Below are 17,437 nucleotides of genomic sequence, written 5' to 3'. Positions count from 1 at the left end.
GATGAACAGAAATCTTAAAGGATGAAATTGATATTTGGTCTGTATACTTAGGACATAATGGCTTTTGAGTGTGTAAATGTTTAGAAGCTGACGTAAGAGGGTTTCGCAGATATTGAGTGTCAAAGTAGGCCTACTGCCCATTTTTTTTTTATCCCCACCCGATATATACTTAATTGCCATATAATGGAGTAGCAGATTCACACACTGTTTGGAGGATCTGTTACACTTGATATGACGAAACATACAGATTCAGTTTGAGAATATGAAAAATGATTAGCCCGAAAATCTGTCTAAAGATGGTTTATACTTCCTGATACACGGAGGCCTTACTCAACATTAAAAGTTCGCAGCCGATTTCTTGGCTAGTCAGCTGACAAGCCGGTCAATAGATCAGTTTTGGGAAATCTGTTATACTTGGTGTGACGAAATACCAGATTCTCAGATTCAGTTTGAGAATATGTTACTTGGTAAGACGGGATGGTATAGATTCATATTATTTGTAGAATCTATTAGGCCTACACCAGATTCAGTTTGAGAATATACAATGTATATTACTTGATAAGATGGAATATAGTGTAGATCCATGGATAGTTTGGAAAATCTGATACATTTGGTTTATTTATTTATTTATTTATTTATTTGATTGGTGTGTTAGGCCGTACTCAAGAATATTTCACTTATACGACGGCGGTCAGCATTATGTTGGGAGGAAACCGGGCACAGCCCGGAGAAAACCCACGACCATCTGCAGGTTGCTGCAGGAGAGGAAACCAGGATGAGCTGGACTTGAACTCAAGCGACCTCATTCGTGTGATACACTTTATGTGACGAAGTACCAGATTCACTTATTCAGTATTTATTTAATTGATTGGTGTGTTAGGCCGTACTCAAGAATATTTCACTTATACGACGGCGGTCAGCATTATTTTGGGAGGAAACCGGGCACAGCCCGGAGAAAACCCACGACCATCCGCAGGTTGCATCCGGAGAGGAAACCAGGATGAGCTGGACTTGAACTCACAGCGACTTCATTCGTGTGATACACTTTATGTGACGAAATACCAGATTCACTTATTCAGTTTATGAATATTTTATAGGCCTACTTGATAAGACGGAATCATTGTAGGCTACTGCACAGGCACGCTGACCACCAGGCCCCAAAGGTCCCCCTTATATTTTACACAAACACTTTTGGGGAATCCTTGGAGAGGTATCCAATTTGCACAGAATAATATGGTTAAGTATAATTATATAAGGAGTCACAGCTTATGTATGAAGTTCTACTTTATACAGGGAGAGTATGAACGCAAAGCTGTAGGGGGTCTACGCCTTTCAATGTTACACCGTTAGGCTAATATATATAATATATATCTGTACTATATCGTGTAACTATTTCTTCTAAACTTTGCTACACCTGGTCTACTCGTTTTAGCCAGTATATATGTAATTCTAGCATGAATATTGAGGGGTTTTTTTTCTCACATGGTTAGACCATCTAATGAACAACATACTCGATCTTATCTTGACTTTTCCAAAAGGCTGGTGAAGAAACAGTGAAGTACCCCAAGTGCATATGAACCGCATGGTATGCCCATTGAGATGGGACGTTAGGACGGTAGGCCTACATACCCATGTAACCATGGCCTATAAGTGTAGGTCTATGACCTAGATATGTCACATGTACATGTGTTTTGGTACAAACTGGGACGCGCACGTGACTACTGCGCGCCGACTGTAATTGGACAGTGTACCCGAATCGTGCACAGTGTACGACGTTGGTGGTTATGTAAACTTGAAAATTAATTTATGTAACTCCTTTGTGTAATAATCACGAAAATTCGACGCTTATCGGATTGTTTAAAGGCCTAGGACACAGATCGGTGCAGTGTCAAATGCTCACGGAAAACAGGTAAGTTACATCGTTGTTTTTAGAATGTAACTGTCTGACAGTAGGGCTGTAGGTGCAACAACAACAACAACTCAGCGTTTCACGGTTTGAGGTATTTCGCGACTGTATAATGTGAAGCTGGAAAAACTTGAAATCAATACGTGAGTTAAGCATTCTCTGAACATAGATCTGTCACAGGTAAACCTAGAATTTACATGTACTGATGCACGTTGGCCTTCAGTTTGTAAATGTTGTTGTATCACGCCCATGGCATGCTTCAGGGCGCGTCGCTTAGAGCTGCGAACCGCGTGTTGCCATGGTAACCTGTTAGGAAGCGAAGAAGGAAACTGAAAAAATATATGCAATGGTCTACCTGTCATTTGCTCTTCAGATTCAGCATTACCAGAGTAATATGTATGTTATGGGCAGTACAAGCCATAGGCCTACCTGAAAAGATGTGGTGTGGACATTATACCTATTGCTTAATTGTAAAAAGATCATTTCATGTGGACTTTGAAGTACGCCCATCATTGTCATATAATGAACTAATGCTAAGCTGCTTGACTTTGTTATTGAGTGAAAGCAATTATAAATACCATTATCGCAGCAGTGACAGGAACAGAAATCATCATAATACTGAAAGGACCTTACTGGCTGAGTGACCATATGGGTTGTTGTGGGAGACCTCTATCCCTTGACCTTGAGTGTGTCAAGTGCTTGGCAATTAATGTATGTGTAGACTGGTACATACCCCAAGGGCTTTGCTTGGTCTCTTGACTGCCATTATCTGTCATGTCATTATTTTGATCAATTGTTGCCAGAAATTGCCACAAAAGGTGAGATTATTATTAAAGATATGTGAAATAATGCTTATGAAAAATGTTGAATATTCAGACGGGAAACAACAATCACTAGCCTTAAAGTATGTTATATTCTGGAGTGATCAGTAAAGCATAAAAGACCAACAAAATAAAGTAAGCTAATAAATAAAATATATAATGCTGATCAAAATAACACATAGTTAATTTCTCAAATAGCAACACATGTGCTTTCTTTGTAATATGTGGTCTGACTACACTGTCACTATCAATACCTTACCTGCGATTCTCGATTGCCATTGGCCGAGACAGATTAAAATACCGCTATTTAAAAACACTTGCCAGCTAGAGCTGGCCTGGGTGTCAGTGTCCAAGTATCCAAGTTTTTTTGTTTGGATCAGTTGAGTAAGTGTTTTATGTTTGGGTCTGCTAGTCTCACAGTTTTCACATCACTTTTATGAAGCTTGGTGGGAACATGATTTGGACATTTGTTTATATTTATTATAAATTAGGAATGTTTGCATTTTTACTCAAATCATCATGTTTTGGACTTAACCATTTTATCCAAACCAGTATTATAGTAGCTAGGCCAGGGTAAGGTTTTTTGTTTGGGTCAGCTGTTGCCACAGTTTTTACACCATCTTGCTGAAACGTTGGTGGGGATCTGATGATGGGCATGCTTTGAAGACTTCATGAAATAAATAATTTTAAATAATTAGGTATATTTGTATTTTTATTCAAATTATCAGCTTATTGATATTTTACCTTGGCCAGTACTATTCAGTTTTGTTGGCCAGAGTAAGGTTTTTATGTTTGGGTCAAATATTCCAACGGTTTTCACATCATCTTTATGAAACTTGGTGGGAATGATCAACAGGATTTGGGGATTTTCTCATTTTGAATAATTAGGGATATTTGCATTTTTAGCTTGTGGTTAGGAAATAAGCTTTTTTGATTGGGTCAGCTGTTGTCAAAGTTTTCACAATATGTTCATGAAACTTCTTGGTTTGAAGATGTGAACATTATACTTGATTTTGATGTGTTTTGGTAAAAATTACCATGTTTTGGACTTGTTGTGTTCACATTCACTTCACATGTGTATATGTAGCCTCAGAGTAAGGTTTTATGTATGAGTCAGCTGTTATCAGTTTTCAACATATCTTTATGAAACTTAGGCTGTCATTTGAACTGAAGCCAATACTGGCGAGCTGACGAGTTTCTTATAACCCTTGTTCTTCATGACATTGCATTCCATGCCGTGTTATTGTGACACCATGCCACTGTGTCACCACTGTGTCATCACTGTCTGCACTGGACATGGCTTGCAAGATTTTCACAGCTAGTTTTTATATAAATGCAGCAGTGGTTTTTTACTTGATAAATATTGTAGGGATAAAATGCAGCTCCAGTTAAATTTCACATCGAGGGGTTAAATCTTGGAATCACATGAAAATATGAGAAACACGATTTCATATTTGACGTGCAGATGACGTATCAAATCTCCATTCACACATTACAATTTTGTGCAATTCTGCAAGCTGACACAAGAAGTAACACCAGGTGCATACCATTAGGGCTTAATGAGATAATGTCTTTGATAGGCAGGTAAATAAATATTGTAAACATCCTAAAGTATTAGTACATACTCATGAATCTCCATTTCTTACTCTCTCCATTTCTTTCCAGCTTGCGGGAAACGAAAAATCAGAACAAAGATGCGTGTTTTTCCATGGGATGAGAACAACTTGCTGATATGTGCTCTGGTCACAATCGGGATGCAGTTCTCATTTTTTCTGGTGGCTTGTGGATGTAAATTTGATAAAGTCACAGATTTTGCTGGTGGTACCAACTTTGTTGTGCTGGCTGTCCTTACATTTTGCCTGGCCCAGGTAGATATCCTAGACACACACTTACCTTAGAAGTTCAGTTATATTTATTTTATAATCTTTTACTTCTGTATTTAGTGTTTGCGATAAATATTAATAATCATGTTATGTATATAGAATGTACATGCTGATACCAATTGTTAATATTTCACAACCTTTTTTTTTTTTTTTTTTTCAACTTTTTCAATGGATTCAAGTCTAAAGTGACATTTGCAGAGACATTTAAACATGATTGAACATGCTCTTCCTCTTTTCTTTTGCAGACATATGCAACACGGCAGATAATTGTCACCATATTTGTGATATTATGGGGCTTTCGACTCTCAGGATATTTGTTTTATAGAATCATCAAAATTGGATCTGACAAGCGCTTTGATGGAACAAGGGAAAATTTCTGCAGATTCCTGGGCTTCTGGGTTTTCCAGGTATGAGGGTTACATTGATTTTTCATGGCCATCTTTTGATGTCTGACTTAACTTTTAACTCCACACATCCAGTTCTGATATCTGTTTATGGTTGGTTTATGGTTTATTAATATTCAGAGCCAACAGGCCAGGAGCCCACTTACAGGTCTGATAACAGGGATGCATATAGAGTAACAGAAGCGTATAATACACATATGTAGAGCTAGGTAAATATAAAATATAATTTTTGTACAAAGATAGTGTCAACACAGGTGAACATATGATGTAATTCTTGATACAGAAATGTTATAAGTAAGGGCTTATGCTTTTTAATACATAACCATGTACCAACATTGCAGGCCATGAAGTGCGTACCCTAATTCTTCAATCTTTTCACATACGAAAGAGCAACTTTCAGTGCAATTTATGCTCATTTTTAATCTGATTTTGGAGTCAAAACTACATTGGTTGGATTGGCCAATTTCAGGGCTTCACAAAAAGTATAATTTTATCAGTCTACACAGATTAATGCCTTCAGAATATCCTTAGATGAACACTTTTCAAACATTTGAAAAGTTTGAAGAATTACAGTAATCTTTTGCATTTTGTAGAAATGATCTCAGTAAGGGATTTATTCTAAATGGAAGTTGCATGTACAGAGTCATAACATTGTATTAAATGAGTGTTAGACTCCAGTACGTTCATGTCTGCTACTGTAAAGTGTATCATTTTTCATAGAACACATTTTGCTTGATTTAGATTGATTCATCTTTCTTATGGGGTCACAGATGTGTTTTGTGAAGGTGGATCATTTTCTTATCAGAAAAACTTCACCTGTCTCTGTCTGGTTTCCCTGTGTTACTGCCTGGTCCACGCTTGTCTTCATGGTATCCCTTTGTCTCTTCCTGCTTTCCCTCTGTCTGCCTGGTTTCCTCCGTCTCTCCATGAGTCCTCTTTTTCTCTTCTTGGTTTCCCCCAATCTCTGCTCTTTTCCCCTTATCTTTACCTAGTGTCTTTCTGTCTCTGCCTGGTTTCCTTCTATCTCTGTCTTCTTTATTTCTGTTTTTACCTGATATCCTTTTGCCACCTCATCTACCCTGTCTTTGCCAGGCTTCCCCCTGTCTGCCTGGTTTCCCCAGTCTCTGACTGGTCTCCAACTACTGAGTTTCTCTCTGCCTCTGCTGGGTTTCACTCTGTCTCTTCCTGGTTTCCCCGTCATCCCTGGTTTTCCCTCCTCTGGTTTTCCTCTGTCTCTGATTGGTTTCCCTCTGCCCCTTTCTTTGTCTCTATCTGATTTCCCCTGTCTCTACCTGTTTTTCCCTCTCTCCTCTGGTTTCCCTATGTCTCTGATTGGTTTCCCTTTGTCTCTGGTTTCCAATGGTCTCTGCCTGGTTTCCTCTTCCATTACACACTGAAATATCACTGAATTCAACGCTGAACATTAAACAGAAAGAAAGAAATAGATATGGGTTTTGTATCATGTAAATCTTCCTAGTTGTCAGAACACTTTTGGGCCACATATACATGTATGTAATAAGGTTTCTAACAACACAGTATATTCCCATGAACTAATTTTACAGTGTGTTTCCGCAGTCTGCCTGATGTATTTTCACTTACTCTTTCATTAGTCTCAAGTATAAAATCAGTACAGTAACATAGAGGTACCGGTTTTCATTGACTGTATAACATAGGAACATAGGAATAATCTTTATAATCAGGACATTTCTGGTACATACATGCTGAGAGAACTCAATAATTTGTCACAAGGAGAGGAAACTTTATATTGGCTGAGTATGTTTGCTTTTTGTTCATTTGACTTTTCTTTTTTTCATGACTTTCAGGCTGTGTGGGTATTCACAGTGAGCCTCCCTGTGATATTCATCAACGCTCCTGTCTCTGCCCCCATTCAGCCCACCCTGACTGCAGCAGACATAGTCGGCATCATTGTCTTTGCCCTTGGGCTTCTTTGTGAAACGGTGGCAGACTTTCAAAAGTTCTTCTTCAGAAACAACATTGAAAATAAAGGAAAATGGTGTGACAAAGGTAAGAGGCTAGAAACCTTCAGGCAAAGCAATCACTTGTTTTTTCGTCATAGTACTATTTTAATGTAAATCACTCAAGAGGTATTACGAAAGGAGTAAAAATGGGGGATTTAGTAACAACTCCTTTAATGGTTAGTTCTGCTATGACTGATGGCAGTTCTTAAATTATTCACACGGTATTAGCTGCTAATGCCAATAGTATTTCACCTAATGTTTGGTATGTAAAAAATGCGCTTTCAAAAGCACATAAAGGTGTTAATATTATACACACTGTATTAGCTGCTAATGCCAGTAGTATTTCACCTAATGTTTGGTATGTAAAAAATGCGCTTTCAAAAGCACATAAAGGTGTTAATATTATACACACTGTATTAGCTGCTAATGCCAGTAGTATTTCACCTAATGTTTGGTATGTAAAAAATTCGCTTTCAAAAGCACATAAAGGTCTTAAAATTATACATCTGATGCCTGAATGCTTAAGTTTGTCTGAAAAGACATTAATCAAACTTAATAAAAAAAAAGTAATGGTAGAATCTAGCAAAATGCATCTCTCAGAAAGTGATTGTCTGATAAGACATTAATCAAACTTAATAAAAAAAATGTAATGGAAGAATCTAGCAAAATGTGTCTCTCAAAAAGTGATAAACTTCAGGTGAAATAGAGTAGTTTCCGTTACTTTTTTCCTGTATAGAAGCTATAGATGGTCTTCAGAATTTTAGTCTTCAAGGGCAGGCTTGACAATTTCTTTTTCAGTTAATGTAGAAATCTGAGCAAACATTGTTTTGTAATTTTTCACCCTGGACTGTACCGTTAATAAATAAAGATTACATATGCTGTAAATATGCATATGCATTTTAAACCTTTTAATTTGTAGCAAAGCTTTAATTTTGTGGCCTATTTACCCTGAATAATGCTATTATAATATCTTCCAGGCTCAAGAAAGATACATACAGTAATCCTTTAACCTTTTCACTTGTTTGCAGGGTGTTTAATCAAGTTTATTCTGTGTGCACTGGTAAAATTACACTCTTTGTGAAGCTCAGAAATTGGCCAATCCAACCAGTGTAGTTTTGCCTCTGAAAGCAACTTAAAAATGTGTATAAATGGCACTGAAAGTTGCTGTTACATATGTGAAAAGGTTGAGGAAATAGGGTAATAATGCAGCATTGTATGTATGTATTGTGCCATACAGGTTTATGGTCAATATCCCGGCATCCAAACTACTTCGGTGAGATTTTCCTGTGGCTGGGGATTTTTGTGATGAGTGTAAATGTTCTAACGTATGGTCAGTGGGCGGCTGTCCTTAGTCCCATCTTCATACTGACCATTCTCCTCTTCCTGAGTGGAATCCCACCCCTGGAGAAAACAGCAGACGAGAGATATGGCCAGTAAGTTTCCTCATGTGATCAATGGATTGATTCATTATATTTTGACGAGAGATGTGGGCAGTAAGTTTTCTCAAGTAATTCTTAAATGGACTGGTCATTTATTAAAGTAAAAGAAAGCTAAAATATGAAGCAAGGTTCATCATACAGACACTGCGTAAAAATACATTCAATTATTTTTTCAGATTTTTTTAAAAGTGTTAAAAGGCATTCAAATATTGAAAGACCAAACCATACTGATGGTATCTAGGAACTCTGACGTCACATCACCTTTTTTTTCCTGATGTTCAGCAGAAGGAATGAATTTTTGGGAACACTATATCAGTAATCTTTTACTAATAGGTAAAAGAGTTATTCCAACATTCAGTGTAGTGATTCAAGCTGGATAAACTTCATGCGATGTCAGCCTTTGATACTGTGGCCCTTAAAGCCCACCTAAGAATTCAAATGTTTGAACGCCTTGAACTTTTTTCACAAATATCTAAGAAAATAAATGAATTGATGTTTATGCATAGTTTCAAGTGGTCTGTTTAGTGATGCCTACTTTGATTTTTAGACATCTTTTCGTTTAAGAAGAGGTGTGGAAAGTAAGTGTCCTCAAATGGTGCATCGTCATCATATGACTGATAAATTAAGTAAGATGTTAAACCCCAAGCACTCACTCACTCAAATGGTCCGGGCATTGATTTGTTGTAAATTAATTGGAGATATGAGCAGTAAGTTTCTTCAGGGGATTTGTAGGTTGATTCCTTACGCAGTCACGAAATTTATTTATTAATTTGATTGGTGTTTTACGCCATACTCAAAAATATTTTACTGGCATACAGTGGCGGCCAACATTATGGTGGGAGCAAACCAGGCAGAGCCTGGGTGAAACCCACGAACATCCACAAGTTGCTGGCAGTGTAGCCAGTGCTGTCTTTTGTGGTCAAAGACAAAGTTCATTGGAGGCCACTTGCTTTGCACCAATAGAACATACTTCTCATGTGACAAAGTTCATCAGTAACATGCCAAAACATCTGTGGTTTTCTCCGAGCCGTTCATTATCCACCACTAATAAAAATGACAGTCATCACATGGATTACACCACAACCAAGAATATAAGTAACGGTGCAAGAGAATACATATTTGTGGCATTTTTTCCGTTTCTAACAGACAACCTGCGTATGTTGAGTACAAGAGAAGGACAGCAGCCCTCATCCCTTTCCCTCCGCCTGTCTATGCTAAACTGCCACAGTGTGTCAAGTGTGTGGTTTGCTGCGAATTCCCACTTTACAACCACCTGGACGTCGAATCCGCTGCCCCTGAATTGTCGACGAGCTCCCCTAATGGTAGTGACCCTTCTCAAAATACTCTGTAATGAAAATAATATGCAGATTTGTATTTCCTTCTATGGCAGCATCTCAACCAAGTTCCCGAACGGTAGTGACCCATCTCAAAATACTCTGTAATGAAAATAATATGCAGATTTGTATTTCCTCTTACAGCAGCATTGACCAAGGCCAAGAATGTCAGTAACCTATCTCAAAATGTGCATTAATATGCAGATTTGTTTCTCTTAGTACGACAGGGCTTACGCAAGCTCTCTTAATAGCAGCAGCTCATCTCCAAAAATTAATATGCAGATTTATATTTCCTATTATGGCAGCATCATCCAATGTCCCAAAGGGCAGTAACTCATCTTAGAATCAGCAGTAACATGCAGATTCGTATTTCTTGTTACGGCAAAATGCCCGAAACTCCTGCAGTAGTTGTTATCTACTTCCAGATGTTCTGCAGATGAAACAGGTCCTTTAAGGAATGTAACTCCTCTCAAAAGGTTCTGCCCTATGTAGATTTGTTTTATCTTATTATGGCAGCAAAAAGAAAATCTCCACAGGGATGCAACTTGATCATCGGTATTTTGTACAGATTTGATCTGTAATATGGAAATTTTTTTCTCTTATTACGACAATATCAGCTAGGGTTCCAATCAGAAGTAGCCCATCTGTTTTCAACAGATTTATTTCACTTCTGAGGGCACCCTAAATGGTCCTTAAATAACTACCTGCAAATTCTCTTTAATATTCTGCTTGGTTTCTGAACCATCATTATAGAAAGGGGCTGTTAACTACATCTTTTTGACCTAGATAGTTTGTACAGTGATAAACTCTGACCAGATAAATAAATAGAAGAAATTCCTAGACATGATATTATCCATTAGGATCTGGCTTTAGATCTCTGAAGTGTAGTAATTATAGACTAGTCTGGGACTGAGCTGACTGCAGAAGTAGTCATACCCAGGGGTAGATAACTGGGTCATCCCACATCCCAGTAATTCAAGCATAAGTTTTCTCCCTTTAATTTTTTGAATTTATTTATTTATTTGGTTGGTGTTTTACGCCGTACTCAAGAATATTTCATTTATACGACGGCGGCCAGCATTATGGTGGGTGGAAACCGGGCAGAGCCTGGGGGAAACCCACGACCATCCGCAGGTTGCTGGCAGACTTTCCCACTTACGGCCGTTATTTTTTGAAGTTGTCCTTAGTTTAAATCAGTTTTGCCCTCCCTTTTCTTTTCTTTTATGGCAGTTTACACCTACATGTGCACTCTTTGTTTTTGAAAGAAAAATACCAATGGTTTGCCTTAAATTTACCACAGCTAATCTTTATAATTAATATTAAGCTTTATGATCTTTTAAAACCTCGAAATCAATAAATTGCATCATAGCACGTCCTTAAAATTTGCAGAATGGCCATTCTGATGCATTTGCACTTGTAATAACATTGTACTATAACCAGTCAGTGAGTAGTTAGCGAAAACAAAAGGCAAACATTCTGCTACCTCAGCAATCACACTTACCTCTTGAAAACATTGTTTACTTTTAACTTACTTTTGTCTGCTGTTGTGAATATTTGTGGAACTTTCTAGTGTTTTTCTTTGTCCTCTTCATCTACATGGCTTTGTCTGCATGCTAATTATTGTGTATTTTTTTCTGTTTTGTTGTGTAGAGGAAGGCACTTCGTTGTCCCCTGATCCCGCTCAAACACGGAAATACACCACAGCTTAATAGCCTCCTACCTCTACCCCTTTGTCTTAAGGTCACACCAATTTAAATTGTCGTTTTACGGAGTGAATACATTTTTCATCAGTGTCAGAGGAGATTTTAAACAAAAATTAAACTGGAAAATCATCTACTTTGGAATAAATCCCAGCGATTTTGCCTGTGGAAGGTTATTTTAAATGATCGTAAAGCTGTAATTAAAAAACTAGAAATTTATAATACTGTCAAGATTAGACCAAATAAAAAGGTGGATTTTCCGTTTTATTTTTATTCTATATTCGGAATTTTTAGTGTGGGCTCTCGTGTAAAACACAAAATAAAATGGTGTCACCTGGCAGTGAAGCAAGGATATACCTGCACTAAGCACGTGATTGGCTGTTGTGTGACGAAGGGAGGCTACTCTGCAAGATCATGCAGGATAAGAATGTCAGGTAGAGCCTGTTATAATTCAGGCTTCTATTATCCAGCCAGTGACAAGATGGCACTTTTACGATTATATGTACATATAACCTGTCTTAGATTTATAATCTGTTCTGTTCTCAAAAGATTTTTTTATAAGATTTGTATATAAATGTTATAATTAATTTGCCGTTTGCTTTGATACACATGTACATGTGTCATCACCTTTGTAAATTTATTTTTATACAAATATGAATCATTTTCTTGTAAGAGATATTACCTGATCGTAATATTAGGTTATTTTGGTGTAAATCTCATCTCAAATTTTAAATTTTTACCTCATCCTAAGTGAGCCACGTTAAGTTTTTATATATAACCCTGTTGATTTTCAGTGACCTTGACCTCATAATAACGTATTCACGTATCTTTGTTTATCGCAAGTAGCTCTGTCAGTTTGCTATGAAACTCCCTGAAAGCCTCACAGAAAAAACAATATATAGGAAATGTACTTCAGAGTCCAATCAAAACATGCATCAGTATATATAAAACAAGATAAAGCATCATGTAGTTTAGAAAGTGAATACAAAACGTGACAACACAACCGGTAGAGCTGCCCTCGCAACTGTCCCAACCAGTAGAAGTAAGATTTTAATATATATTTTCAAGGTCATATAGGAGATAAAAATTTAGTTCTATGAAAGACGTGTTAACGGGATTTTTTTTGGCCATGTGCAAATATACATACATGTATTAAATAGAGATGACCTTTCAAGCAACAAGTGTGTCGAGTGTGTCATGCAACACACCGGCCGGTACGTTTACCTCCCCAAATAATATCATTTCATGCTATTCTATAGATTTCTACAGATAAAAAATACCGAGTTTGTTTACTTGTTAGATATGCTTTTATGAGTTGTATAAAGATGAACTATTAAAATTCCCTTCAGTGATAAAAGTGTTATTTCGCATCCTGCATTTCTGAGATTCGACTCGTGAAGAAATAAGGTTCAGCGGTAGCAGGTTACATAACAAAAACTGCCGTTAAATCCTGAAACATTAACTAGCGTATATTTTGAATACATTGTACTAGTAATATATTGACTGGTCTCATTAAAGTAGGCGTATGGCATGGTAGCCTGAAAGCATTTAAACTCTGTACAATCCTGTCATTTTGTACCTGCTTTTTTGTTGTAGGCTATGTGGAACAAATGTGTTGTTTACTCTCTTTTGTATAAACAAAAACATATATGTTCATATATATATTGTTAGAGATCAGGAACCGATTGGCGCAAAGACGTGTCTGACTTAAGTCAAAATTTGAAACACGATCTTAAAGCTTTTTTTCGGTTTTATAAAGTAAAATTTTTTGTCCACCTCACCAGCGTTATGTTACACCAAATGTGCCCAAATTTAAACTTTCAGTACCAAAAAATTAGCGTTTTGGGAAGATTTCAAATTTTTACTTTAGTCAGAAATAGCTTTTTGAAATCGGCCCCAGTATTTGTACATATACCTTTTGTAGATATTTTAATGTACGTGTACATCTGTCAGTGCTATTTCCATGACAGACGATGTAAAACGAGCCGTTGAGTAGACCTACGTCTACGGGCCTCTGTATAAGGAGAGTACTGTCTCATTTTCTGCATCTCAAGACTTTTATCAAAAATTTATTTGAATTGGATCGTGAGAAAAAAATCCCTGTCAGAAACTTTGTATAGCTAGGTCAAGTCTGGCCCCATGTTGGACACTGTTCTGTGTTTTGTGTGTTCTCAGTTTACATAGGTGTTTGGCATAAATTTATGTGTTAGCCAGGGTTGTGTTATTTGGACTTTTCCGTTTGTTTTTGTTAGCCTGTATATTCTGCATTTTCCATGTTCTTTTGACGGGTACATTTGCAAGGTTTGCCTGATTTTTCGTACTCTCAGGAAGTCGTGTTTGTTTTTAGTGTTTCATATAAGTTTTGTTAGTAGTCTTTCTCCTACTTGCACATATAGTTCAGCATGAAAGAAAAGATCATGTGACTTGTACTCTATCGGGGAAAACAAACCCCAGTTGAAAGTACATGTACACTCCATTTCAAACACTTATGACAAGTAAAAGTTTGTGGCCAATTTGGGTGTGGCTTTGTTCCTTGTTTTATAACTATTCCCTTTAAAAACATGTTATTCTTTGACACATTGCCATTTGCTGTTATCGTATCCTTTGATTCTTATTGATGTTTGACTGCATGCCATTTGCTGTCCTGTTATCCTTTGACTCTTGCCTATGAGCATTTGACTCTATGTATTGTGATGCCACCATAATTTGACTCTAGGCCATGTGATGCCGGGCTATCTGAGATTTGTCTCTATGCCATGTGCGGCCCTGTTATCATTTAACTGTATATTATGTGATGACCTGTTACCATTTGATCTGATGCAATGTTATAATTTAACTCATTGTCAAATGATGCTCTGCCATCAATTGACTCTACGCCACGAGGGTCTCTGTTATCATTTGAATCCAAAGCCACGTGCAGCCTTGTTACCATTTGACTATGCCTTGTGCAGCCATGTTGTTTTTTTAATTTATGCCGTATATGGCCATCTTATCGTGTCACTCTATGCCATGTGCGACCCTGTTACCCTTTGACTCTGTGGCATGCTATCGTTTGACTGGTGCTGTGTGTGGCCTGATTATTATTTAACTCTGTCATGTGATGCCTTTTTATTTGACTCTGATGCAGCATGCAGCCATGTTATCATTTAACTCTATACCATGTTGTACGCTGTTATCATTTGACTCTGATGCTACAGTGTATGTGTGGCCATGTTATCTTTTGACTCTCATGTTGTGTATGGCCCTGTTGTCATTTGACTACACAATGTACACTGTATATCATGTGATGCCCTGTTATCTGTTGACCTTATGCCATGTGCTGCCCTGTTATTTTTTGACTGTGCCATTTGTGGCCCTATTATCTTTTGACTCTTTGTCATGTGTGGCCTTAGCTTTTGACTATGCCATATGTGACCCTGCTATCTTTTGACTCTATGCCATGTGCGACCCTGTTATCCTTTGACTCTGTGCCATGTGTGGCCGTTATCTTTTGACTCTCTTCCTTGTGCGGCCCCGTTATCTTTTGACTCTATGCCATGTACGGCCCTGCTGTCTTTTGACTCTATGCCATATGCGGCCTTGATATCTTTTGACTCAATGCTATGTGCAGCCCTGCTATCTGTTGACCCTATGCCATGCACGGCCAAGTTATCCTTTTGACTGTTGATATTAGTTGAGTCCAAATCACGTTGCAGTCTTCTTATTGAACGGTTCTGTGGCTTTTTAAACACTTGACAAAAGGTCATTCTTGAATAAAATGTACCTATGCAAATTCATGTGTACACGTGCAAGAAAAAAAAGCTTTCTGGTCTGTGATTGTGTGTTAATGAGAATCTTCTCAAAATAATATTACACATCTCAATACTACAACTACAGCTTTATAAAACAGAAAAGCATTTGCGCATTTCATGTAACAAATTCCATCGCCTTCTCCGTATACATATACATCCTTATTGATGTTTGACGCCATGCCATTTGCTGTCGTGTTATCCTTTGACTCTTGCCTATGATCATTTGACTCTTATGTCATGTGATGCCAACCATAATTTGACTCAAGACAAGGCTATCTGAGATTTGTCTCTATGCCATTGCAGTCCTGTTATCATTTAACTCTATATTATGTGATGACCTGTTATCATTTGATCTGATGCAATTTAACTCATTGTCAATTGATGACCTCTTATCAACGGACTCTGTGCCATGAGGGTCTCTTTTATCATTTGAATCCAAAGCCACGTGCGGCCTTGTTATCATTTGACTATGCATTGTGCAGCTATGTTGTATAATCTTCTCAAGATAATATTACACATCTCAATGCCATAACTACAGCTACATAAAACAGAAAAGCATTTGCACATTTGATATTACAAATTCAATCACCTTCTCCGTATACTTAATATAAAAATGACACGACATAAAGTGCAAGCTTCATGTGATGTGGGATCTAAAAATATAGTGCCTATTGCTATCTACTGTATATGCATAAATCAGTAAATTATTGGTAAATTTCACACTTTATTTGGGTAATAATACCATATGAAAGTATTATATAATACATTATATAATAATGTTCACTTTATATTTCTGGCCATGGTACATGTAAATAACCTCAGCCGTACACGGATGAATGAATGTACAAGGTATGTAGGCCTGGCGCAACTAGTGCCTTAGAAGTAACCGACACAATACTTCAACAGCTTATGATTTTCTGGAAAATCTGGGCCCGTACTTATCTCCACGTTTTAAAGACGTTTACATAAGAAAATAAAATGCTTTGCTCTAGAAAGTGTAAAATTTGGACTAGCACAATGTACTAACCACAGTTTGGGTTCTTTTCTTTTCTGGTTTTAGCTTTTTAAGGACTTGCAATTTATGACATAAGTTGCTTGATAAATACGGGCCCTGGTTCCTGCTTCAAATTAAGCCATTTTGACTTAGTCCAAGACTTGTCATTTTTACAAAACAAAATAGTTGGAGCTTGATGCTCAAAGTTCGATGGGGGCCTCCGTGGCCAAGGTGGTTAGCACGACAGCACGGCGCAATAACCGAGGAGCCTCTCACCAATGTGGTCGTCTTGAGTTCAAGCCCAGTAAGTGGGAAGGTCTTGCAGTAACCTGCGGATGGTCGTGGGTTTACCCTGGACTCTGCCCGGTTTCCCGCCACCGTAATGCTGGCTGCCGTCGTATAAATGAAATATTTCCTGAGTGCGGGGTAAAATACAACCAATCAAATAAATAAATAAATCGAAATTCGATGAAACCACCTCCACGCACCCAATCTGAAATCATGAATGAGGGCAGGTTTCAGGTCAATGGTTACATTATGGAGATCGGTTTGTCACACCAGTAACGGATCCGTGTGGTGATGGGCAATTCCATATGATTGCATGCATGGTCAGGCTTATCACCGATGGTTCTATACATATACTGTAGTTGGTAGTAAGTTTTCATTATGATCCATGTATACAGGAATTTTCAGTACCGTATATACTTCTTGCTTGCAAACTGCTTTTGGCTGCGTCAAGTTTGCTCAAAGGTTTTTCTTTTCCGATGTGTTAACGGTAAGTTTGTTGTTGAAAAAGGTTTTTTTTTTGTGTGAAATGTTGAACAATCTTTATTCAGTAAATACATATATGTTTATAGATATACATGTATATCAGTTTTATCGATCACAATGTTTTTAATGAAGATTATTAAGGACCACTGAATAAAATCACGAAGTTGAAATACGTACCGTACCGTGTTTGTTGGACTTATTTGATTCTGAAGTAGGCCTACCCCGGAAATTATGTCAGAAGTGTAACGGGGACCTCAGTACCCTGGTGATAAGTGTTAGTGCAGCACAATGGCCCAGGAACCTCTCACCAAATGTGATTGCTGTGAGTGTAAGTCCAGGGGCCTCTTTCAGAAAACTTCTTAAGTCATATTTCTCAAAACTTTTTTCGCAAAAGATGTTGTCTGGGTTATGGTGG

The 17,437-nt window shown here is 37.6% G+C and overlaps 1 protein-coding gene and 1 long non-coding RNA gene across 2 annotated transcripts in view; one reads left to right on the top strand and one right to left on the bottom strand.

The window, feature by feature from the left end:
* Window positions 1–1,769: 1,769 nt before the first annotated feature.
* Window positions 1,770–17,161, top strand: LOC135465831 (uncharacterized). Its single transcript, XM_064743187.1, has 7 exons — window positions 1,770–1,909; window positions 4,393–4,595; window positions 4,856–5,017; window positions 6,838–7,039; window positions 8,231–8,426; window positions 9,579–9,754; window positions 11,417–17,161. The coding sequence occupies exons 2-7, from the start codon at window positions 4,422–4,424 to the stop codon at window positions 11,473–11,475; spliced, it is 969 nt and encodes a 322-aa protein (XP_064599257.1). The 5' UTR covers window positions 1,770–1,909; window positions 4,393–4,421; the 3' UTR covers window positions 11,476–17,161.
* Window positions 9,723–17,437, bottom strand: part of LOC135465833 (uncharacterized) — an 88,084-nt gene continuing 80,369 nt past the window's right edge. Inside the window, exon 3 of the long non-coding RNA XR_010444071.1 lies at window positions 9,723–9,777. This is a non-coding gene — a long non-coding RNA (uncharacterized LOC135465833). The remainder of the gene's footprint in view (window positions 9,778–17,437) is intronic.

This window comes from Liolophura sinensis, chromosome 5 (assembly GCF_032854445.1).
Source record: "Liolophura sinensis isolate JHLJ2023 chromosome 5, CUHK_Ljap_v2, whole genome shotgun sequence".
Lineage (NCBI taxonomy): Eukaryota > Metazoa > Mollusca > Polyplacophora > Chitonida > Chitonidae > Liolophura > Liolophura sinensis.
Note: the sequence above shows the minus strand (reverse complement) of the source record. Positions and strands in the feature narration are given on the sequence as shown.